Raw genomic sequence first — 26,366 nt, 5'->3', positions numbered from 1 at the left:
GCGACCTGGTGAAACCGAGTGCACGTGGAGGTACTAAAATAAGTGTTAGTGCACGGAAGCAATAGCTCTGTCACCTTGGGTAGAGCATAGAAAAATCAGCTTTTTTCGAGGTGAAAAACAACGTTAGATAAATTCGTTTTCTTCTTTACGAGCAACGGCTTCACTTTTAATTACGGGCTCAGCCCCATTGATTTCGCAGGAATTTTTACCCGAATAAAACCCTGTAGCAAAGAGTTGCATTTTATACATTATTTTAATGTCGTCGTGCCGTTTTTATTCCTTTTTGAATTCAGCTAAAGCCCGAGGCGGTTGCTGAGTCCCAGGAAGGTGCATCTCGGCCCTGCGGGTCTTTCGGACCGGAGCCTTCATGAGGGGATGCTGAAATGATCTAGCCCTGGTGCGAAGCCTTCCGTTGCCGGCGGCTCGGGGGGATGCGCTGCCTGTTCCCCGCGCTCCAGGGGCGCGATGGGGCGGCGAGGAGAGGGCATCTCGCCTATCCTGCCCCGTCTTCTCCCTGATCGTTGATAACGTCGTTTCGCCTCGGCACCGAGGGCGAACGCTCAAGCTGGGGAAGGAAACGCTCCCCCTCGCCCCCGGCTCGCCCTCTGATCCCCTCCAGAAACAGAAACCGCAAAAAACGTGCTAGGGAAAAGGTCTCTCGCGGTGACAGATCCCAGGTACGGGGTTTGTCAGGAAAAGTGAAATACTCCTTAGCAATTTGTAATACAGTGGATTAATTTTGATTGCACGACATAGAAACAGAAAGAAGACTGTCTCTGACCCTAGACTGGGGGCTGGCTTTATTTGCCAATATCAATATTTGTGTGGAAAGCTTAAAATATGTTGTTTTTCCAAGAGTTGAAGTCTTAAGAAGGGAGGAGGGGGGAGGCCCGTGGATGAAATATTAGCAGCATATCGGTTAACCACTAAGTCCTCTTTTTTTTTGTACTCATTTAGGCGTTTCTGGTAAGAAGGGCAGAGTCTTTAGACTGTTAGTACGGGATGGCTGTTCCTGAATGCGCATTTCGAAACAGGCAGCTCTCAGCAAAGGACAAAATAAGGCTGAGATTGCACAGAGCCGAGTGCTGGAAAACCAAAGTAAAATGCTCTGTGGCTTCCAGCATCGTTGAATTACACATTATTTAATCGGATCTAGCACACATCGCATAGGAAAAAAAAAAGGTCTTTCAAACGAGCCAGTCTTGAAAACCCGCAGTCCCTGTCAAAGTGCCTCAATGCATCCGTTTGTTGGTGCCTCCGACCTGAACAGGGATCTATTTCTTAGACCCTGTCCCTTCTGCCTCACACCTTCCTTTCACTTCGTGCTTAGAAACCAGAATGTTCAGCCATATTTCTTGCCTTAAAAGAATCAATTCATCTGCGATGACAAGGGAGCCCCCACACACGCTCTCCAGGCCCCTCGATACCTGCGGAGCCTCGGGGGCGCTCCGGCAATGCAGCCCGCATATATCCGAAATTGGTCTAATATTAATCAAACTGTCAGCAGAGAAGACGGCGCTAGCTTGCAAAGGAGAGCTTTTCTTTTGGTTAACTGTTTAAACAAACAGCAAAAAAAGTGCATTAATGCTCAATTCTCTAAAAGAAGGACAGGGATGGTTCCCTACAGTAGAGCAAGAAGGGACTGTAGGTTAAAAAAGGAATCAACTTAATTCCTTTGGGAGGCTCCTAAAGTTAATAAACCTATTCGGGGGATCATCATCATCATCACAACAACAGCAACAGTAAAGTGCTAATGAGATTATTTATTTATTTATTTTCTGTTAGGCATCTGTTTGTTTGATATGAAACATGGTGCTTGTGTCCTGCTTCCCGTGTATCTCTAACTAACTTATTAGACAGGATAAATAGGCGGAGGGAGGATTTGGATTTCAAAGAGAACATTCAGCTGCCGAAGCGAGAAATCCATCCCAGCTACTTCGGCCACCAGGTTTGTTCCCTGTGGAGGTGCCCGGGACAGACATTTCTGTCTCCGACTGAAGGCAGGCAAGGAGCGTGGGTCTCTGGTCAGTATTCCAACATGGAAAACGGGACCTGACTCTTTTTATGAAGTGTGAAGTAAAAGTCGGATGTGGGAAGCATCTCTAGGAGCTCTACCTCCCGACAGTGCCAGGCTGTATGGGGCTCTGAGTCCCATGGCCCAACTTTCAAATCCTTTCTAAACTTGATAAAGGACTATAATAGCATCCAGATAAAGCATAGATTAGATTCCTGTCGGATTTGTTTTTATAGCACATATGTAAGTAGGATTCTTTATAATTTGAACTAGATCAAGATAAGAGATTAATCTGCTTTTATAGAGCATCTCTGCGGAGATTTCCTATGGGGCTAAGATTAAATCCACACACTAAATATTATCTCATTCCATTTTGTGTTGAAAGAAACGTTAGACGGTTTAAGAAGAGCCATTACGTGTTGCAAGTGTTGCAAGAGGTAAATCATCAAAGCTCTCCCGGCTCTGAAAGCAATCCCTGCTTTCCTAAGCCGAGCAGAGGGGCAGAGGACCCCCTTTCCTAACTTGTTTCTTTCCCCCGCAGGAGGTCTTTGAGGCGCCTGAAATCTGCATTTCTCTCCGTGCAGGTGTCGTGCAAGAAGCCTCCCAAAGAGCTGAGGTGCTGCCAAAGGGCCAAACTGCAGGAACGGCAAGAGAGTCGTTGTCCTTTTGCTTTGGCTGGATTTTGCAGACAAAACCTGGGAGAGCCTCGATCAGTTTCCCCCGAGTCTTGCCTGGGAAAGGCTCCAGGCTCGGGCTCAGCGAAATGGGAAACGACACCATCACTTTGGCTAGATAGAGTTCTTTAAGGGACAGAATGAGACCACCGAGTTTCTTCCTCTGCCACTGCAGTACTAGCATTAAATTGCCAAATGTAAATGCGGTGCTATGTCTTCAGTGATAATACAGGTGGCAGGTTTTAATAAAGTCATACCAAAACAGTGTCAATTAAGCATCCCCCCTCCAAGTGGAAAACTTGAAGGCTGCCCTGCCTGGGAAGTCAGATTTGTTTGCTTGTTTTTCTCAGGTGCACAAAACCCCTCCCTTTTTACATAAACCTCGTTAAAGGGCACCTGGGTCTGGTCCTTTCTGCAGCCTCGCTGCGGGAATCCCCAGCACATCCAGCACGTTTGGGCACTAAGAAACGAGTCTGACCAGACTCATTAAAAAAGAAAAAGCTCCTCCGTAATTGCACAACCAACTCCCCCTCCACTCTTCCCCCCCACCCCCTAAAAAAAAAAATATAGCTCTCAATTTCCCGCATTTCTGGAAAAGGGATTTCGAGTGAATGGTAGGATGTCCTTTCTTCAATACTTTTCTCGTCTCCGCAGGTCAGGTCGGTATTTAGTGGCTGCGGGAGGAGGTTTCCGAGGGGCAGGCGCCGGTGCCCTCATTTTTCGGTGTGTTTCGCTTTCACCTCATCCCGCATGGATATAAAGTAGTAAAAAACTTCCCCCTTTCAACCTGAAAGGAATGACTAGGTGAAGCCTTGGCGAAGAAAACAGGAGGTCTGTGGAAACCCCGAGCCATTTGGACACCTGTAATGGTCACAGCCTCCAGCCCTCTGCGTGTTTCACAGAGCTTCCCTTCTTGCCGTGGCTATCGTCTACTCGAGGAAGCGTTTCCCTCTCCTCCTTCCCCCCATTCCCTTATTCCCTTATTTCCCTTTCCTTTCCCCTCAGCTGGCTCTTCCGAGTAGAGCCTCGCTAAAACACTGCGCTCCCGTTTCCATACAGACGCCTTTCCATTTTCCCGGCTATCGGGAGTGTGGAGATGTGGAGAGGAGAGGAGAACAACAACCCACACCCAAATCCTTCCCATTTTCCTGGCCATCGGGAGTGTGGGGATGTGCAGAGGATAAGAACAACCCACACCCGAATCGTTTAGTCCAATCCCAGGTAGCAAGGATTTCTTTCTATTGAGTCTCCAAATGCACTTCGCTGTTGTAATGTTTTCTGGGAATGAAGAGAGACCCAAAACAGATCCCCAGATAAAACAAACAAACAACTCCCCCACACACATTTTCTCTGTCATGACTTTCATCATTACATGATAAAAAAAAAAAAAAAAAAAAAAAAAAAAGTAGGAATAGGGAGAGAGGGATGGGGATTCTTGGGCATTTGCAAGGGACACCGTCGCTCGTATAGATGTATTCCCACTTTATTTGCACAGAGGTAAGGGGCGGGTGGGAGATGCAAGGGGGACCCCCAGGCTCGCAGTGGCCCTGGGGGGCTACTGGCATCTGGCATGCAGGGCTGCAGCCGCAGAGCTCGCTGCGGGAGCAGCAGCCACCACCTTTTCCAGGACGCTTTGCCGTCTTCTTCTCGGGTCTCTCCCAATTCTCTCTCCCTTATTTTTTTAACTTTTTTTTATCCTTTTTTATATATATGTATATATATGATTTTTTTTCCAGTCAGTTTATTTTTAAGCAACGAGCTTCTTGCAATTTAACTGGAATCCTCACACAGATGCTTGGGCTCCGCAACTTGTGATCTCAGGAGGGGAAGGAATATGAGGGAGGAGGAGGAGGGTGCGCGGGGGAGGCAAAGCCGCTGTCCTGGAGGAGCCCGGCCGGCACCATGACTGGGAAGCCGCCTCCGGGCCTCCCCCGGGGAGCTCCCGGGGTTCCTTCACGCCACCTCTGCCCACGAAACGTCTCCCATCACACGCGACACCCTCCGGCAGCCGGGCCGGAGGATTCTGCATCTCCTGGAACATAGCGGCAACATCAGCGAGCAGCCGTAGTAACCACGCGCAGGGAATCGGCCCCCGAAGAAAGATGCTTTCCAAAGCTCCCTCACCTCCGCGTGGCACGGGATCTCAATCTCTCTCTCTCTCTCTCTCTCTTTTTTTTTTTTTTTTTTTCGCTTGCTTTGCCGCCCTCTCCCTCTCCCCCGGGATCTGTCCAACCCCTTTTAAACGGTTTGAGTCAGCTGCAGTCAGCTTTCAAGCTTTTAAGGAGAACGAATGCCATGCGTGGCGCCAATTTTCCCCTAGGTTACATCGCTCTCTCCCTTTGAAGTCAGCTGGATTCTGAGGTAAAGGAGAGCAGGATTTGGTCCCCGAAGTGAAAAATAATGTGAAATCCACTCGGTTTACTTTTTTTTTTTTTTTTTTTTTTTCCGGGGGACTGGGGTATATTTAAAGCCCCTGGTTACCATGTGCTTCGCTCCTCATCTGTAATCTGCAGCTCGATGATTTCGAGCTCTTATGGAGATCAAGGCTCTAACCTCGCAGCTGTTCTCACAGTTTTAAGATAAACAAACAAACAAACAAATAAATAAATAAATAAGCCGGAGAGAAACGGGTGGAGTCGCTTCCGAGGACTTCGGAAGAAGATGCTGGGGCTGAAATGGAGGAGAGAGGAGGAAAATGTTTTGGGGGGATGGGAGGGCAGCCGCGGGAAGGCGCAGCGAGGTCGGGGCTGCTGTCCCGATCCCGGCGTTTCCAACCGCCTGCGCGGGGCGCGGGCAGAGCCGCCGCTTGCTGCTTCCACGAGCGCGGGAGATGCTCCTAGTTCCCGGCTCCCCCGGAGTTTGCTGGCTGCACGGGGATAAAAAGAGACTGCAGGCTGCCACGATGTTGCAGATGTCTTTCATTTAAAAGACACCAAGGGCGCTTTTTTTTTTCCTCCTTCCCTTTTCTTTCTTTTTCCCTGCCTCCCTCAAGTCCTCGGGTGCTTTTAAGGCACAGCTATGAACAAGCTGCCGAAACGGTGGCGCACGGAGATCCCTTTGCTCGGGCTCCGGAGCGGGCGTCGCTCCCAGAGGTGCAAAAGGAGGAAACGCGCCGCTTTTCCAAGAAAACGCGGAGAAGCGACGGCCCCGAGCAGGCCCCGACGCGGCGGGGCGGCGCGGGCGCGGAGGGGCGCTCGGGTCCCCGGCGGCAGCGCCTCGGGGCCGGTAACGCGTCCGCGGAGAGCGGTGCCGCCGGGGGCTCCGCTTGTGCCGCTCCTGTCCCCTCGCCACCTCCAAACAGAGCCCCGCTGGCAGGAGCGGAGCCGCGCACCGCGCTCCCGCCGCGCCGCGCAAGGCCTCTGCCCTTGCTCCTGCCCCGCGCCCGCACCGGGGTCCAGGACACGGCCCGGCCCTGACCAAACAAGTTTTTAAAATGTTCTTAATAAGTCAGGCAGGCAGGCAGGCTCGGGCTCCCAGCACCGCAATGCTCATCTGAAGAGGTTGCCAGCTCGTCTGGACCCGGATGATCCCGTCAGCTCCCGGGTTGCTGCAGGAAGCAACGAGCAGCTCTTTTCTTTGGGCCTTCTCGAGATGTTCCGCTCTCGTGTCATCTCCCTCTCGCCTGCGTCTTAAATCCTGTCTAAGCGCAAAAGCATCATGGAGCTCAGCGCTGCGAAGGTCACACACTCTGGGCGAAAAGCATTTGCTTTTTCAATATCCTTAGGAATAATTGAATACATAACTCGTTTCTTCTTCGTGATATCACTCCAGGCTGTGTTCTGATATTCCCATTTAGAAAGTGTATTATTATTTTAATTTGCAACTCAGGAGAGGTTGAGGTGGGAAGTGTAAGAAAACAGGCTTGCTTTAGTTGTTTTACATCCATACAAGCAGACTGCATGTCTATTTGATACCAGCCAAATCCTCTCCTGGACCAATTCCTAATGTAGCAGATTTATTATTATTATTGTGTTTTCTGTAAGTGCCTCATTTTTCCCTTCATATCGCACGGACAACACCCGACAATATTTCCTTCTCTTTTTAACTTCGGTCCCCAAACTCTTGTCCTTTTAATAAAGAGGGAACACCAGTTCTCGATATTACAGCTTCGGAGACCAGGACTGCAGCTACTGATATATCAGTGAGACTTGTTAAAGGAGGGAGTTTGGCCCTAAAATTACCTTGCTCTAAACCTCTTGGAGGACTGCGGGGTGAGCATTCACTGTCTGTCCTGAATGCCAGGAGAAATGTGAGTTTGACGCGGAGGGCAAATGTCCTTTTCGGGTAGCCTCCCTCCCTTTCTCCGCTCATCCTCCCTGCCGGCTTGTGTGTCTGTCTGTCTGGACGGGATCTGTCTGTCTAAAATGGGCCTGGAACTCCCTCCTGTGTTGGGATTAGGTCTTGGGGGACCCGGGGTGGAGTTACACCGCGTGCCTATTTTCATATTCATTAGAAATGGGAGGTTGCACCAGGAGCCCTGCTGAGCTTCAAGATATAAAAGCAACTTCGGGTTCCCCTTTCAAGACAAGACAAATCAAAGGCTCAGAGGCAAAGCAGCTCCCTGGGCGCTGAAGGTCTTTCCCTCCTTCCCTCCCTCCCTCCTCCCCTCCATCCGCTCTCCCTCCCTCCCCTGCTCACAGTCCGGCCTCTGTCTAGGGAAGAGGCTCTCAAGCAGCCTTAGATGATTATGGATTTTCTGAGCGAGAAGTTTGCCCTGAAGAGCCAGCCGAGCAAGAACAGTGACTTTTACATGGGAGCAGGAGGCACTTTGGAGCACGTTATGGAAACTTTGGACAATGAGTCCTTTTACAGCAAAACGCCAGGCAGCAAATGCGTGCAGGCCTTCAACCCTCTGCAGCGGGCTGAGCATCATGTGAGGCTGGAGAGGACCTCGCCCTGCCAGGACAACAACGGTGAGTGCCCTCCTTGGCATTTCTTTTTTGCACCCTTGCGCTTCACCCTGTCACCCTCTCTGGAGGAATCGTGAGGAGGCCGGGGCCCCTGCTGCCCGGGGAGACCTTTGGCCGCTGGGATAGGAGGCAGCAAGGTTTTTTTTTAAAAAAAGGCAGATAATACTATTATTAATAGAAATGAGGGGAAACGGGGATTTCCCATATTGAAGCTGTTTTATTTTTAGTTTATTTATTCTTTTCCTTTTTTTTTTTCTTTTTCGCGCTGTCCCTCCTGCTGCCGTCCTTGCTGCCGGCCCCGCGCCGGGGCGAGCGCGCAGCGCCGGGCACCGCGGAGGGCGGCGCGGAGCGAAGGGCTCCGCAGAGGCGCGGGAGCCCCGCGGCCCGGCAGGACCCGGCCCGCCCGCCCCGGCCCGCGCCGCGGAGCCTCCGCGCCGCCCGTCGCAGCGCGGCCGCAGATTTACTGCCTTTTATTATTACTATTATTATTTGATTTAAATAATTTAATTTTAATAATTATTATATATCTTTATTTATTTTTTTTTCCGGAAAAAAAGGTAGCCGTGGGTTGCGGCGAGCTGTGCCCACCGCCCTTGCCAGGCTGCCAGGTACCGCTAAAAGATGAAAATCGGAAGGTCATTTTGGTCGTTTTCCGAGCACTAAAACATCGTGCTGCAACGACAGCGCTTCGCTGGTGTGTTGCCAAGTAGCGCGTAACACGCGTATATCCCACGATTGATAATGTAAATAATAATAATAATAAAAACTATTTCAGATAATTCAAATAGATTTGTTAAATATTATTTTCCTTTCCTAGATGCTTGGCAAACAAGAACATGGACCAGCCTATTTTATAAACAGCTTATAATTTTGCTTATTATTTCTACAGTATAAAAATTCAATGTTCATGAAACAATGTAAAATATCTTATCGAGCAGAAAGTCGGAAAATACTGTTAAAATCATCCGTGGCAGCGCGACTAAAGATATTTATTTTTGACTTTATATAGGTCTCAAACTATTTTTTTTTTTGAGAACATCATTTTGTAGGAAATAGTTCATAAGAAACAGTGACAGACTTCTGCAAACACGATTTACAAAAACTACGGAAAATTGATTAACAGATTGAAACTTTTCTTAATTAGTTCATTTCATTTCACGCCTCGGGGGCTTTGGGGCATTTCCTATCTGTGTATCGATGGTAAGTATTTAAGATTGTGTTTAGATAAAATCACCTCGGACTCATCGCATATTGCATGACAACTGCAGTTTTTTCATCCTGAAAATAGGATTTTTAAAATTTTCTTTCCTGTCTCTGGGAGCAAATGAAAAAAAAAAGAAGGAATTTCGAATCTTGTAACATTTTGCGTATTTTTTTTAAGAGAGGTGAGATATGTAAAAATAAAAAAGTATAAAATGTTTTAATTTCTTACTAAGAATCTACAGAGGAGTGTTTCTTAGGTCTATCACCCAGATTTTACCAAAGACAAACAGTTCCCACAATCCTGATACGGAGTATATGAAACAATCTCTTTCAACTAGTTAACATTTTGCAGAAACGCTTTCTATTTTATAACCATAACAAACTTAATTGTAAACAATTCCACTTTACAAATCCAAGAGCAGCTAGTGGATCCTACAGAGTCTGCAAAGCGAGGCTGATTTTCAATTTTGTATGCTTTTGCTCCCCGATTTGTCAGTTCTCACCTATTTAGTTTATGTTACAGTTGCTTTCATAGTAATTGAGTGGCTTTCATTTATCTGCTTCTGAGTTTAAGGAACATTTGTCAATAGCTTTATGCCACTTATTTTATATGAAAATCTGTTTTGTGCTAAGATTCCTTATCTGGGCAACTCCAGTTGGAGTTGATTTCATAGAGGATTCAGAACTTAGCAGAATAAAAGTATTCTCATGTGACTCCTTAAACAACAACAACAAAAAGAAAACAGTTCTCAGTTCAAATTTTGTTAATTATATGTGACAATACTTTTTTAAAAATTGTGATTCATATTATCGATGCTTTTTCCATGTTCTCATGTAGAAATAGATTTAAGTAGAACCCAGTTCATCGCGAAACTGTTGTATATGAGCGCTTGAGTCTGAACTCCCCCTTTAACTACTTATTTCCCCCCCTGTGCACAGTGAACTATGGAATTACTAAAGTGGAGGGACAGCCACTGCACACAGAGCTGAGCAGGCCTATGGACAACTGCAGCAACCTTAGGATGTCTCCGGTGAAAGGGATGCAGGAGAAGGGCGACCTGGATGAACTCGGAGATAAGTGTGACAGCAACGTCTCCAGCAGCAAGAAGAGGAGGCACCGGACAACTTTCACCAGTTTGCAGCTGGAGGAACTGGAAAAAGTTTTCCAGAAAACTCATTATCCTGATGTCTATGTAAGAGAGCAGCTAGCTCTGAGAACAGAGCTCACCGAGGCCAGAGTCCAGGTAGGAAACAACCTTGGCATTTCCATGGCAAGTTACGTGTCTTAGGGATTGACCAATGACTCTCCCGGGGATTGTACAAAAGCCTGTAAGGTTATAGCAATTAGCCTGTTTTGCTTTTATTATTATTATTTTTATTTATAGATATCAGCTACTCTGATAAACTAACTGGTTACCTTTAAAATAATTTGTGCTCGAAAGTTGTTTAAAAGATGAGAAGAAAGACATCAGTACAGATGGAGGCTTGATCTCTAGTAGCCCTGTTTTATAGTCAGACTTCCGACCAGTGAACACGCAAAGTGTTAACGTGTAAAGGTCCCATTAAAGGGAGAAGCTGTAGTTCAGACTGATGACGATGCAGAACAGGACCACAGAGGATTCTCCATGTGTTATGAAATGAAAAGTACAAACTAAAAAATAATCAAATTCTTTTCTAGCCAAGAAGATACTGTGAAGCTGCATATATAGACAAGCGTGTATATATATTCAGTATATATTCACATCCATGAACATCTGTGTGTGTGCATGTGCAATCTGTATATGGTGGGAACTCAGTACTTTTATTTCTGTAGAATGGAATGATCTTAATGTTTGCAAAATTGGGCAGGACATTTTCTTGCTTTTAAACTTGCACAACCAATTCATAACGCTATTCTAACTTTTAAGCGAAACATACTGTTGACCACTTACTGGTGCATTTGACTATGTTAATGATGTACAAAGTTGATTTATTCAGCATGTGCATATACAGTAATGCTGACAATATTTATGTCTTTGAATGTGTAATGGTGAGAAAAGAAGTTAAATATACAGGAAACATAGTTCTTCCCTCTTAACATATCCTCCCGCACAAGCTGGGTGTGAGCTGCCTTTTGCAAGTTTGTCCTATTTTTAGAGATCTTCCCCATTCCAGTAATACTCATCGTTTCAATTTAGGGAATAGGAGTGATTTAGTTTCTTACTGGCTGGGATTAATTTTTTTAATTTAGTGACTTGAATATGATAACAACTTCACAACTTGTAATTAAACACATACTCACACATGTATATAAAGAAAAAGACGTCAGCGCGCATGCATACAACTGAAATTAAACCAAGATCACTTTCAGAAACTAGTTCAGCTAATTAATTTTATAAATAAATGCTCTTTTCATGTCTATTCAACCAGATGGCATGTTTGCCGTTGTCATCTGAAAATAGAGTTCAAATTCTTCCATCAGCTACATCGGTACAGTATCGGTGATGTCAATTTTCAATGTAATTTAGTTGGGTGTTTTTTTTTTTTTTTTTTTTTTTTTTTTTTTAAACTCTTCAGGCTCCGTGGAATCCCTTCCCTCCAGAATTTGTGAGATCTTTTGAAATATAACATCTATTCATTAGAATTTACCCTTAAAAGAAAAATAGCTTAAAAGAAAATACTAGTGTAATATTTAACTGCTATTCTTTAAGTTGCACAATTCTGGAATAATGAGAAATATTCACTTAATAAATTAATAAGGGGTTAAAATAAACTGAATTACTTTTTTTTCCAGAATTACAGAAACTTTGTATGGTAAAAGTATTAACATTAAGAAAGTATATGTGAAAACTTAAGTATGTTCGCACTAGACTTTCACATAATATACTATTTTTAATTTTATTTAGATACATTTTTCTTTTACCATGCATAAAAAACAATCGACCTTTGCATTTCTGATATGTCAAATATGAAAGGAAATGGTGAGCATTTTTATCCATGGCAGCAACAGTATTCCATCACAAGATTAAGCAATTTAGAAGGCCTTACATCATTAGAGGCAAGCATCTGGCAACTCAAGTATAACAAGCAGCAGATTTTTACATTGCTTTGTGGAGGCAAATGGTTACTTTATCTCTGCCAAGAGTCATTTTCTAGTAAAGTGTTGTAAACAGAAACATTTTGGAGGATTGTCAAAGGAAAAAAAAAGTATGCCTTTTATTATTATTATTTTTCTCCTTTAGTTACTATAAATGCAAGCAAATTGTTTGATTTAGGCTAGTAGGCTGATCAGCTGGATACCTTACACACATTTCCCTTCACTGCCATTTCTTCACAATCCAATTTAATTTTTGTCCTGCATACATGCAGAGAGAGCCAACCTGAACCCAATTTATCTAAGTTGTTCTCTTTCCTGCTGCATGTCAGTGTAGTAATTGGCACCCATTTTAAGGAGATTGTCAAGGTCTTTTTTCAATGAAAGAGCCTCATTACTAAATTCCCTTAGTGTGTTCTTGGTGCCTCCTGTGGAGACAGGAGAAATTTTTCTTCCTTTTTGCTGAGCTTCAGGCGTAATAAATAATACAGATTTACCAACAGGGTCCCTAAAAATATATGTTTGGCAGTTGTATGCATGGGCTTTGCTTTGATTGCTGAGTGCATTTTTATAAACTGCACAACCTAAATTTGTAACAAATCTTTGGAAATTGAAATAAGCAAAAATATGCCTCACTTGAGCAGCATCAAAGGGGAATTAAGCTCTTCAGAGGCCAAGGCAAAAACTGCATTATATATATTATATATATTATATATATATATATATATATATATATATATATATATATATATATATATATATATATATATATAAATAACTCACTATCAGGAGATCACAAAATATCCCCCGAAATGTGATTTATGATCACTGTCTATCAAAAATAGATCTATTCAAATACCATCTCTATCTAATGCATTCATAAAGGGGTAGAAATGTAAGAATATTAATCAATTCTATTGTTCAAATAAAAATAATGACACTATTAAAGGTATGACATTTTAAAAGAGTGGGAATGGTTTTGTTTATAGCTGAACAATAAGGTCCGACTTGGATAATATACCCTTTATAAGGGAAGAGTTACTTTGCTTAGTAGTCCCTTTAGTTCACCAGTATAATCACTTCTAATCAGTTTTCAGACTAGACTCCTCAAATTTAAACTGCTGGAAAGAGGGGAATGTTTTTGACAATCACAGGACATAGATACCAGTCACAGCAAGAACTGTACATATAATAAATAGGCTTTGAGATAACACATGCTGCTTAAAATACTGGATGAATCAAAAGGCTATTTAAGGAGAGAGGAAGATTTTAGTTGACCAGCATTACACTCTTTCACACCTACACCTAAATTGTTTCATAATGTAGGTGCAAAATACCATTTTTTTTAATCTTCCACTGCTGGAAACATATTTTCTAACAGAAAAAAAAAAACAAAAAACAAAACAACAACAACAAAAAAAACAAAAACAAAACAAAACAAAACAAAAAAAAACAGACAAGTATCACAATAGTTTTAAATCATCTATAATCTCACAATTTTTATTATTTTCCATCAATGTTATCTGTGGCCCTTCCTTGCTTAAAGCCTTTTTCAAGCACAGACTATTGCCCTGTGAGCCAGCTTTTTTTTGTCTTATTTAGTCAGTGGCTATGAGAACTTAAGCAGAAAGTATCTTTACCATGTGACTTACTGCTGAATGGAGATTTTCACCTAAAGAGTTCAGCACTCCCAAAATTAGCACTTCTTGATAGCTGGAGCAACTTGCACCAGCATCCTCGTCTTATTTTTGAGACAATGGAAAGGAAATAATACATCCTTTTAAAAGAGACAGAAATAACTTAAGATGTATTGAAAAGATTTGCCTTTATCATGGACTGCAAGCTGTTCTCTTGCAGGCAGAGGACTTCTCTTTCCTAGATACATAGACGTTTTGAAATCTACTGCCCCAGATCTCTGGGCTTCTTGCTAAGATTCTTTAAGCAGTCAGTGAGCTTGTCTTCACGGTTATTTCTTCACTTACTGTAGGTTTGGTTCCAGAACAGAAGAGCAAAATGGAGGAAAAGAGAACGCTATGGCCAGATCCAGCAAGCTAAGAGCCATTTTGCTGCTACCTATGACATATCTGTTCTTCCCAGGACTGACAGCTACCCTCAGGTATGGTAAATACCAAGGTCTTCACTTCTAGTTTACCTCCTCTTCCATTCCCAGGCATACACTTGTATAGAAGATGCACGAAGACCTTACTGTGATTAGCTTTCTTTGCTCTTTATATATTTCTTCATAAATTTATAAATTTAATAAAGGTGAAAAACACTATTGCTACAGGAGCTGCAATGGTGGACAACAGTTGGAGCAGAATACAAGTATTTATTTAAAGAATTATTTTATGAGCTGCAGAGCTTTACATAAGTTATGACAGTTCAACTGTACCCAAATAATTGGTGATATGGTTATGCAACTTATGTTTTTGTGCACGTAAATTTATGTGAAGATTTGAATCACTTACAGGTCAGTACACACATTTTGAATGAAGGTTATACCCATTGAGATTGACGAGAATACTGCCATTTTGACCTCAGTAAGGTCAGGATTTCACTTCTGGGGTGCATACAGTCACAGGCACGACTGTCTTGACCACTCTGGTCTTGAATGTTTTGCTAAGATGAGGCATAAACTACATAATTTCTCTGCAACTTGCTTCTGAAGCCCCAGCTTCAGAACATTCCTTTCTGGATCTGAATAGACTATTGAATTCAATGAGTCTTCTGCATAATGTCATGAAGCCATTTTATAGTCACCTACAATCAGGCTGTGAGGGAGATGTGGAGAGAAAATACAGCTTTCCTGGATGATACTAATTTTTTCTTTTTCTTTCTCTTTCTCTTTTTCTTTCTCTTTTTCTTTTTCTTTTTCTTTTTCTTTTTCTTTTTCTTTTTCTTTTTCTTTTTCTTTTTCTTTTTCTTTTTCTTTTTCTTTTTCTTTTTCTTTTTCTTTTTCTTTTTCTTTTTTTTTCTTTCTCTTTCTCTATCTCTTCCTCTTTCTCTTTCTCTTCCTCTTTCTCTTTTCTCTTTCTCTTCCTCTTTCTCTTCCTCTTTTTCTTTCCTCTTCCTCTTCCTCTTTCTCTTTATTTCCCCAGTTATTCCTCTTCTTACATAGTAAGGTGTTACCATTTAATAAAATCTTAATCTTCTGTTTCTATCTTAAAATCTCTTTGTTTCTTCCTTGTCTCACTCTCTGTCATTTTTTTCTGCCTGTACTGCATTTAATAATTTTATTTTCATAGGCTTTTCTTTTCATTTCTCTTGCTTCCCATTTTTATCCATGACACAAATCAAAATCAAAACAAAACAAAACAAAAAAACAAGCAAACAAACAAACAAACAAAGAAAGCAAAAATCTATTTTGGATCCCTGCTCTAAAGTATTTCCAACTCTAGTACTTTGGTGCTTTTCTTTGGTGCTGATTATGTAGCTGATCAGATAGCAATGTTTCTGCCAGGTTTAGTACCTCTGTCATCTCTGTAAGCATTATTGACATACACATCTACTTGGACTTTCTTTGCTCATACTCAGTGCTGGAAGAATGTGATTAGCTTTGGACCAAAGGCCTCAAATGTAGTTGCCTTTGTCCTGTGCCCAGTTTAGAGTGATTTGCCTCTCAAAGTTAAATGTTTCCCAGTATGTTTTCTGGAGCAGAGCTCATAACTCAGGCAAAAGTATTTCAGATCTGTTGGCACCTAACTTTCAAGCTTTCCCAGTTCTCAGAAGCTTCATCAGTATGAGATGGGGAACTAATGCAGAACATTATTCTATTCTGCATTTTCAGATTGTTAAAAAAAAGATGAGCGAATCATTTTCCTTTGCTTTTGATGAACTTGGTAAAATGTATTTTTCCTAGGCTGATGTCATGTCTCAGTTTCAGACTGTTAAAACTTTTTACCACAGCTTTATAAATTCCCAGAACCAGAAGATTTAAATGGAAATCTTGATAGTATAGTGTTAAATAAAGTATCTCTGAAATGCATGAGAGTATGAAATGTATATTCGTTCGTATACAAGTAAACATGCAGTACTCACTCAAAACCATTGACCTAGAAATTAAGATAAACAAGCACGCACACATAAATAGCCTCTGGTAACCTACACAAGAAATTTGTATTGATTTCACTCCATAATTAGGGTCACGTGTGATCACTCTTACTTAGTTTTAAGACTGGTTTATCTAATTTGTCCTACAATACAACTTCATGGACAGGAACAAGGAGCTAAACTAAGCTCTGAACTCACTGTACATTGGCTATTTTGAATGAGTTCTTTGTGCATAGTTTGACTGCATGGAAAAAGGAAGGTTTCTTATTCTCCAACAAAGAAGAGAAGGCTACTTTACAGTATTCTGGAGCACAAATGTGTATCCAGGCGATTATCACAGAAGATTAAATGTAAGCTAACATTCTTGTTAACCTCATGGTAATGTCTTTCACATGCTTAAGTCCTTGCTTTCAGTAAAACTATATATGTACTATATATATAACTTATTGAAACAACAAAAATCCAAATTGAAAACACAATGGACACTAACTGACTACACATAGGCTTTTAAACTAGATCTCAATTTATAAGTGGCTTAAACATAGAAAGTAAACATACAGTACATGATTTGCCTATAAATTCATGTAACTATCCTACAGACAAGACAACCGTGGTCTGAATACCTATTATTATAGGTCTTGGATCTTGGCACTATTATAGATTAACTTCCAAGAACAATTCTATTATTTTGCTACTCTGAGCAGTCTTGCATGTAGAAAAGTTAATGCAACAAAGGAAACCAAACATCTATTCAGGGTTTTCAGTATATGCAAGAACTTTTGTTGTGACACTAGTATCCCTCAAGACCAGATAGGTTTTGCCATATTTTCAGAAAACTATATTTTCTTGGGAATGGCAGAACAGATATCATTAGACCTGGATTATGTAGCCTTTACTAACAAAGAGGAAAACAGACTTTCTGTTGTTGGAAAAAATATAGGATGATGTTCAACAAGGATAAAACAAAGCTGGAATATTCCCTGCTGTGTGGCAGAAAAAGCAAGAAAAAAAAAAAGAAAAAAGTAAATTTCTGCTATGCATTATATGAATTTGCTCTCTGAAGATTTCTGCTTTGAGCTCCACCATGGACTTGTTCCCAAAGCAGACATCCCACTTTAATTCCATCAGAAAACTCAGACTCTTTTTCAGCCAACAGAGGGTGTGGAGTCTCTCTCTTAATCTCTTCATTAACTCCCTTCATCAAGTACAAATTAAGAACGCAATGCCTTTATATTACCTGAAAAATATATTTTCAGTTTATCTCACATGGAAGGGTGAATCTGAGTTTTCTATTCCCATTGTAACTTTGCTATTAAATTACATGTTTTAATCTTCAATATAGTAACAAACAATATTTTTACAGCCCATAATTTTATAGCCATATATTGATTTGCTTAATTTAATCTAACTTGAATTATTTTTGCAGTATGTTTATTGTAGGTGTTGGTTGCTGTGCAAAACATAACTCCCATTAATTATACTGACAACACCTGAATTCCAAAGGATAGCAGTCAGTATAATATTTTGGGACAATCATCCGCTGTTTACATGATTTTTCTAGGCTTTCTGAACTTACTGTTGGAAAAATATAACAGTGGAAAATAAAATTAAAGAAAGACAAAAACTAGCAGGAGGCAAAAACTAGCACCAGATGAAATTTTCCAAATTTATGAAATTTTCAACATGAAAAATAACACCAAGTTATAAAATTTTCATTCTGATTAAATATTTAACTTTTGACAACATTATGCTGAAAAATGGACTTTTCTGGGTAAATTTTGTATATACTCTTTTTTGATTAATTTTATTGAGTCATTCCAGTCTTATTAGTCTGAGTCAGGTTTCAAAATTTCCCTTGCTGATGCAACACATTATGTTCTAAGTCATTTTAAAGTGCAGCCAACAGCAATTCAATAGATAAAAGACTTTATCCCAAGCACTTTGCACTATTCTGGTGATGGTGTGAAAGTTAAGAGGTAGCATCCTAACAGAGTGGAAATGAGTACAGATTCACTCCATGTAAACACAGACTTCCATAGTATGCAGCTCAGCTGCATACATTTATAGTTACCATAGGTGGATTCACCCAGTGCAGGAAAGGAAAATATAAATGTATCTTATCCTTGCTGTTCTCCTGCATTATTGGTGGCCACACAATTACTTCTGCTATGAAACTGAAGTCATATCCTCTGCCTTTGTGAGAAGGCTAATGTTGCAAAGAGTACTTGACTTTTTTCAAGTTAATGTGTAAGTCTTAAGATATTAAAATCCAGCACACTGATACTGTAGGTGGGAATCCAAGAGGAGACACAATAATTCTAAGGGTCTGAGGAACAAGAATAATGCAGGAAAAAGGGAACTCTCTCAAAAATGGAAGTGGGAAGAGGCTGAAGTACATGCCATCTGACAGACCGATAAATCAAATTATGTATGTTGAACAGCATGGCATCACATGATTTGTTTTGGCAACCAAAGAGTGTAGAAGCGGTATCAATACACATGTGTTATGTACTAAGCCCTTGGATCATTGTTACAGTTCTGCTCTAGCCCTAGTACATATGGGCAATTCTCATTAGCAATAATCAAAGTTACATGCTCCAATTAAATCTTTCATATGGCATACATTAGACACCACATGTTATATGAGTTAAAAATTCTTTTAACTATAATAGACATATAAATGACAGTTAATCATAATAGTTCACTAAGGCTATGGGCTCACTGATTAAGTAGGAGTAGATGTGGTAGACATATCTGAGCTAGCTTCAAAGAAGTTTTATCATATACTCATGCTGTCTAGCTGTGACAGCATGAAAGTCAGGCTGGGCCACCACCTGGATAGTGTGTTGCTTGCCACATATGTGCTGACTGTTGCACTGCTGTGATTGATCTTCCAACAAGAGTAACACTTCTTCTTATCTTTTTGGGTGGTGCCTGTTCTACACAAAAAGTAGATTGTGCACTACGCTATTTTTTTTTCCTGTATTCTAAATCATCACTGTATGTGGCCATCCTCGGAGTCTCAACATTTTGCTTGTTACACTATTTTTGTGAAAACATGGGTTCCTTGAACTCTGTGAGTGACTTTAACTGGGGCTTAATTACAAGGCATTTTAAGATAGGATTTTTTTATATAGCATTTTCCAAGGTATGAAATAAGCCTCTGGCTACCAAGGGTCAATTTGCATTTTACAGGCATATCTGAGAACAGTGTGCTGCAGCTTTCTCATCTGTACCTGAACCCTATGTGCTTAACAATGTAGAAAGTTTCTGCATGTTCACCAGGCCAAATGCTGACCTTATTGTTCCAACAGTGTAGTAACGATAACAAATTCAGAAAAAATGTATGTCTTGATATATAGGCAATGGTACAATGAGGGGTGAGGGCAGGTGTTAAGCCTTGGAACAAGTTGCTCATAGAAGCTGTGGAACCTCCCTGCCTGCAGACATTGAAAACTTGTCTGAACATGGCTGGAGTAACTTGATTTAAATGCAAAGTTAACTATGAGAAGGGCTTTGGATTTGTGACCCTGGAAATACTTGTCAGTCTCTATGGCTGCATTCTCTGGATGCAATGGCAAACCTCTGCTCATACTTGTTCCTGAAAGGCCCTCAGAAAAAGTGGGGAGACTGTGACAAGCACAGGCCAGATGACTTATCCTGATGAACCAGAAAGAGCCTTGAATTATGAATTGTGTAGTAGTAGGTTAGAGATAGACTTTAGAGTTATAACTAGATAGTTTAATAGTTAAACTGTCTAACTAAACTCTCTCTTCATGCAAGCCCAGGACATTTGTATTTTCTGGCAGTGAAGGACAAAGAAAGAGGGAACGAGAAAAAGTAACGGTTTCGTCTTTTTGATGTCTTCCTTGCGATGGCCAGAATCATTCTGAGAACAGAGACAAGCTTTAGTATCTAGTTACATTATTCTTATTATTTATTAGTTCATATCTAGAGATCATAACTTTTTTTTTTTTCATGAGAAGGATTAAACCGTACACCCACTCAAAAAGAAAATATGTGTGCTTATGCATGTTTGTTGCAAAGAGACTTCAGTCTGGATAGACAGACTCCTAAAATAGCATAAGAGAGAAAATAAAGACCAAGACAATGCAATGGAAGATCTAAATGTGGGTAAATAACTAAACGAAAAAATCAGAGATTTGGTTTTATGCAATTTGGCTGAGTGTTGTACAAAAAGACTAAAACTCCAGGAGCTCAAAATTTTGAAGTGAAAAGCAGTGAAATCAAACAGGGTGACCTGTTACTTCAGCTAATTTTCCTCTGCACAAGGTCATATTCTTAGGACGTGATGTCATAGTCATGTTAACAACCATAACTCTTCTCTCCTGTTCTTGTCACAGCTATGAAATCCCACTTTTTTAAAAAACAAATTATTTTTTTCTATTGGGAAGGGTGTGTGTGTGTTTAAAACATACAGTAGGTAAATATATTGAAGGGCTCTGGTAATTTCATGGTAACCACAAGAGCAAAGCTCAAGTTGTTTGCGATGTTAACAGAAACCAGAGATGTGCTGTATGTATAGCTTCATTCACAGACTCTGAATTGCCTTTTATATAGTTCATGGATCACACAAGAGCTTAAGAGGAAAAACATTTTCTTTAAAATCATGTATATAATGTCCCTTTTCCTTTCAACGTACCGGAGGAAGGCCTGATAATTGTGACTTATTGTAAAACTTTACTGAATTTTTTAATAGGAAGTCATAGGAATATCTTTGGTACCTAAATTTCACTATGGAATATTTATGCTGCGATTCCTCACTAAAATGTGAAAATATATCAAGAGGGAAAGGATTCAGCCAACTAAAATGAAGTCATGAAGGGTGATTTTCATGTATAGCAGCAGAAGGACAGAAATTGGATAATAATTATGCTTTAGAAAAGCAGAACGGTCTCACAAAAAAGACACAAAGATTTTCTAGCATCTCATGGCATTTCTGAACAGTTTATTAATTTGGATTTCTCCCTCTTATGAGGGAACATTGTGCACCAGTTTGAATGCTTTAAGAACAAATAGTTTGTTTACATATTTCTTTGACAAAAAATAGGTATGTTTTAGGATTTGTGGCTGAATTCTGCTGTGATTTACACCTGTGCAATCTCGCTGAAGTTGAACTGAAAGAAGTTTGTCTAGGATAAAAATAAAAAGAAAATTGGTGGTGCTAAATTTGCCATTTCCTACAGACCAAGCTAATAGAAATCTGGAAGGAAAGACTGATTTTGTGATACCTCCAGACCGCATGCGTTATTGGGCACTTTCAAACCGAGCTTCTGAAGCTTTTGAAGTCTGCCCATCAAGAGCTTATTAAAGGCATAAGTTGTGTGTGTTCCCATTTAAACAGATTTTGAGGAAAATTCTTCTAGTAATTGCATCTGTGCAGCCTGGGCAATTGCAGTGTTTGGCATAGGGTGTCTTAAAAGGCAATATGAGCAGTCAGATAAATGAGACTCTGTCTTATATGAGTTAGCTCTGGGGATGGTGAGCTCCTTCAAATTTAGCTCATGTATGAGAGCTGCATAGATGCCTTAGTCTCCATCTGGGCAAATTAATTCTGTCGTGAAGGGTCTGAGACTAACCATTCTGCCCAGACCATCAAAGAGAATGGGGTTTCGTGTATGTATGCATGTGTTTTTGAAATTCCTACCACCTTCACAATGAATTAAAATTAGAAATTCAGTACCATGAAAGCTTGTTAAGTTTGTATTTCTTGGGTCATTCTCCTTTAAAGGGCTTTAAGAAGTCTACATTTTATATTCAACCTCAACTATTCTGTGATTCTGTGATTTTAAAAAGGGTACTACATTTGTTCTGCATAGTGAAAAATAGATACCACATAGTATTTATATTAGTAATACAGTAATTAGTATTATTAGTATTGCTTAGTATTATTAATATTACTTAGCATTAGTAGTATCATTTAGTATAGAATATTTAGTATTTTTTATCATTAATATGTTAGTAATTAGCAATCTTTATACTAGTAATGATTGTGGGGATAACAGGACACTCTCTCACCTTGAGTAATCTAGCAGGAAATTCAAGTAATTTTAGGCAGTTTCCACCAGCTGATGGCCTTGTTACTCATTCATTTTTTGGCAGCTAGAATCACTCATGCAGCACCCCATCATCTCCCTTTCTGACTCCCATCCTCACACTCTTCCCTCTGCTAGCACTGCATGTGGTACTGTCCAGTGAACCCAGTCACAGAATTTTATTCAGTTATAAAATAAGAGCACCCTTTTTGTTGTATTATTTTTATCTGCATCAGATCTCAGTTCTAATTCAGCATAGCTGAAGTGGAAGAGTATGGGAATGGGCAACATGTTTTATGGGAAAAAAGAGAAAGAAAACTCAAACAGTTGCTTAATCTGTCACTGCTGCTGCAAGAATCATATAAGTAACCATGAAATACAATAAAGGACAAATAAAGGATTCTAATGTTCCTGAACAAAACAAAGACACAAGTTTTCATGCTGACAAATGGGTTTCTGATCTTCTTACTTCATGGATGAAACAGAATGTGTGTAGTTTAGGTTTTCAAGCTAAGTGACGTTTTATTTTTATTTTTTTTTAACTGCAATTTTCTTAACCACTCTCTTCTGTTCCTTAATCACACGCTATGCTGCTCTGAATCTTCATAATCTGGAGAAGGCAGCAAGCTTTGTGAGAATTACTGTGTGACTCTCCAGCTGATATACATGCTTCTCCCCTGCTTTCCCACCTTTTTAGGGTCCCATGTTCCCTTTTTGTTATACTTTGTATGTCTTTGTATTAGTTTATGAAAAAATTTCCGGGCAATAGGACAGTTTGAGAACCCTGAATCTTGAGCCATAAGAGAAGTATTGCTCTTTTTGGGAAAATTCAGAGGATCCTAAATGCTGTTGTTGCATGCAACAAATTTCTGTAACCAGAATGATTCAAATAGATCCAGATAAGGCATGTCATTTAATCTTCAGGTCAGTTGCCTGCTCTCTTGAGGACCAAGAACAAGATTGTCTGATTACAAGTCAAAATAGGCTCAGGTAGGTCAGGTAAGAGTAGTTAAGGCAGCTGAGGATCATGTCAAGCTGTGGAGAGTCTGCCACGTTGTTTGAGAATGTTCTCAAACTGAAAACTGCTGAAGGGAGAAGGTAAAGATAGGGACTGAAAAAGCTCTTAAACTCTCACTAGGGTCTCTTTCCTCCTGTATATCTCAGGAGACCCACAAGAAGGAGGAAATATCCTCAATTTCCTCCCCCAGGCACATTATTCACTCCGCTACCTCTGGGCAGATCATCTAGGATATGCAGGAGTAGATGCCTGACTAGCTGTGCGTATGCGTGTGTGTGCAGAGGGAGCTGCATTGGTGTGAGTGGGCATCCAAGTACGCATATGCACGTCTGTGTGAACAGGGAGAATAGGAAGAGTAAGCGTCTGGAGATATGCTGCTTCTCTGCCTGTTCTTGCAGGAAAACAAGCTGGAGCACTGACCCAAACTTGTTCTTTTCTGACACAGGAATCGCCAAAGAGCCTAAATTAGTTTGTTGGCTCCTGATGACCCACGGTCACGTAAATGTTCAAAATATTAGCCTTTAAAATCAGAGTCTAATTATTTCATCCTCTATATCTGCACTATATCTTAGTTAGATGAGTTCAATGAACCATAATTTATCTCTCTGTTGGTGGTTTGGGGGCTATGTGTTCTTGCGATGTCGTAGGATGATGGGAAAAGAACAACAACTCAGCACTAGAAATATTTTTTTTCACTCTGTGTGTGTGTATGTGTGCATGTGACTGTCATAATTCATTACTTCCACTGGCCTCAAATTTGGCAAAAAAAAAGGATTGCTCAGCCACAGAGATAACCTATATATCGTGAAGCCCAAATTCCTTTGTCTATGGAGCTGGAAAGGGGAAGGCGACTTAGATTTGAAGTGGGAACTCACTTTACAATACTAATCAGAGAGTAATTGCAGTCACTCCAGTGTATAGCAGAGGAGAAACAGACATGTGGGCTCAATCCCAATGCATCTGAGCAATAATGTACTGAGCAGGCAACAGATTCTTAGGCAGAAGGCAAACTTGGCAAAGTAAAAGAAACAGTAAAGGACATATTTCTCGGCTAAGCTCTCCATTGTGAAGAACAGCTACACACATCTATATGGTTTCTGGATTTTTTTTTAAATCAACATTCAGGAAAGAGATATAAGTAAAGGCAGAGAAAAATATAAAGATCTATAGAAAAATGACAGGTGTAAGAGAGGAATAATGAAGAAGGAGGTCCATATAGCTATGATAGAGGGATGGCTAGAGTGGAAAGTTTAAAACAGAGAAGGACTGAATGTGAAGTTTGGTTACAGCAAAGAGAAAGGGATGAATGTAAGAATGTACAGTCAGGGATAATGACAGGAGCTGACTTGTTCTAGGTCTTGGAAATCCTTCTGTCTGTGGATCAAATAATAAATATGAGAGAAATATCTATCCATAAACAGCATGTATATATATAAATGACAGGAGAAGGCCTGAGACTTAAAATTAAGCTTTAAGTGACTGCCAAGTAGAGAAGGAGTTACACATCAAAGCTTGCATACGTGGTTTCTCCAGATCTTCAGCAGACATTGCTGGTAACCACAAAGTTTGTCTCCTAGGCTGTCATGCAATGTTTTCCAGGGCCACACAGTGCAGCCAGTTAAGGCTGAGAGCTGAGAAAGAAATGCCCTCAAGAATATTTTTATATAACTGCATAATAAAAAGGATTTTCATCTTAAAACCCTCTGTGAAATAACTTTAGGAAGAATTCTTAAATACACTATCAATCATGCTTGCATTTTATAGATTTTTCTTCTTTTTTTTTAGATAACTGCAGTATTGAAGGTGTCATTTAAAAATATTTGTTGGGCTTGCTAGCTTGAGAAATCTTAATTTGCTTGGTTTACTCTTTCACATTATTTTTCCTTTTATTGCAACAAATTTATGAGTAGGAGAAGATTTATAATGACAACAGCTATGGTATTGTATAATCCTTAGTTGTCTCTTCTTTGAGGTCTATTGTAAGTCTCCAGTGGAAGCTTTTGACTGGCTGAACTGATGGGCATGATGAAGTTCACTGTTAAATATCCTGGGCAAAGTTATAGAGTAAATGGAAGACAGAAGAGAGAATGAGATTTAGCAGCCATAGCTCCTAGGCAAATGATCTTTTGACTCGTGTAATGTTGTAGCTCCCTGGCTGTGATCCCATATTTTGGCTCTTGCACTATCTTCATGGTGTTTTCTAATGTGATTGCAGAGAACTAGTTAAGTACTTACAGAGCAGAACTAATTATGGGTATGCTAAGAGAAGCAAAGCAAATAATGCATAAAACAAGAGATGAAATATCTAAATTTAATCTTATTCACTTTATATGTTCCAGATTCAGAACAATCTGTGGGCGGGGAATGCGGCTAGTGGCTCTGTGGTTACTTCCTGCATGCTGCCACGAGATACTTCCTCCTGTATGACACCTTATTCCCATTCACCACGGACAGATTCTGGCTACACAGGCTTTTCGAACCACCAGAATCAGTTCAGCCATGTGCCCCTCAACAATTTTTTCACTGACTCTTTACTTTCTGGGGCAACCAATGGACATGCATTTGAAACCAAGCCGGAATTTGAAAGGAGGTCCTCCAGCATTGCAGTACTACGGATGAAGGCCAAAGAGCATGCTGCCAATATTTCCTGGGCCATGTAATATAGCAATAACCTTTCTTCATTCCTTTTTTTTTTTTCTTTTTTTTTAGTAGCCAACTGAAAACATTTTTATTTCCTATATTTAAAGGACACAACAATAAGCTGCTGCGTGTGAAATGCTAGAAATCACGGTATACACAAAATCTGCTTAAACAAATGCAATATAATATTTAACAATAAAAATTAAGAATAAGCCAAATAGATTTACCATGCATCAAGCTCAACAAGCCCTCTTTTTTTTAATATAAAAACAAGTTTTGTTGTACTGGTTGATGACATATGATTATAGAACCTGCAAAAAAGAATAAAACTATTAAGCAAATATGCCTACTCTGTTGTTTTTCTATAAGTCTTGCATGCAAAATTAATGCTTTACAAGTGACTACTTGAAAAAAATAGCAACTCTATAGAGGAAAATAAATTTGCTGTACTGAAACCATGAGGTAAATCTCCTAGCACACTGTGCGGAGAGGAAAATATATGACCATTCATGCTGTCTATGGAACTTGTAGCCCTAACTCTATCAGCACTGTGCTGCTGCTCTGAGGTAGCTCTTCTGTTGTGCTATATCTGTGTTTAGCTTATTGGACTTGTATCAATCCACAGCAAATGTAATGACCAAAGGAAATAGTTCTTTATTTTATGGGCCTGAGTGTGTTTCTATTCAAGTTAAAGAGTTTTTTTTTTTTTTTTTTTTTTTCCAAAAAAA

At 40.3% G+C, this 26,366-nt stretch overlaps 1 protein-coding gene across 1 annotated transcript; it reads left to right on the top strand.

The window, feature by feature from the left end:
- Positions 1–7,369: 7,369 nt before the first annotated feature.
- Positions 7,370–25,975, top strand: ALX1 (ALX homeobox 1). Its single transcript, XM_088532774.1, has 4 exons — positions 7,370–7,601; positions 9,741–10,045; positions 13,862–13,990; positions 25,338–25,975. The coding sequence occupies exons 1-4, from the start codon at positions 7,370–7,372 to the stop codon at positions 25,656–25,658; spliced, it is 987 nt and encodes a 328-aa protein (XP_088388900.1). The 3' UTR covers positions 25,659–25,975.
- Positions 25,976–26,366: the final 391 nt, after the last annotated feature.

The sequence above is a fragment of the Tinamus guttatus genome, unplaced genomic scaffold (assembly GCF_059628265.1).
Source record: "Tinamus guttatus ecotype Peru unplaced genomic scaffold, ASM5962826v1 Tinamus_guttatus_pri_ptg000472l, whole genome shotgun sequence".
NCBI classification, from domain to species: Eukaryota; Metazoa; Chordata; class Aves; order Tinamiformes; family Tinamidae; genus Tinamus; species Tinamus guttatus.
This window is presented reverse-complemented; position numbering and strand designations above follow the sequence as displayed.

What these genes read in the sequence shown, in the direction of transcription:
- ALX1 (XM_088532774.1), top strand. Translation starts at nt 7,370, where the DNA reads ATGATTATGGATTTTCTGAGCGAGAAGTTTGCCCTGAAGAGCCAGCCG. An exon ending in GCCCTGCCAGGACAACAACG is followed by an intron (nt 7,602 to 9,740) that starts GTGAGTGCCCTC and finishes CCCTGTGCACAG; the next exon opens with TGAACTATGGAATTACTAAA. An exon ending in TCACCGAGGCCAGAGTCCAG is followed by an intron (nt 10,046 to 13,861) that starts GTAGGAAACAAC and finishes CACTTACTGTAG; the next exon opens with GTTTGGTTCCAGAACAGAAG.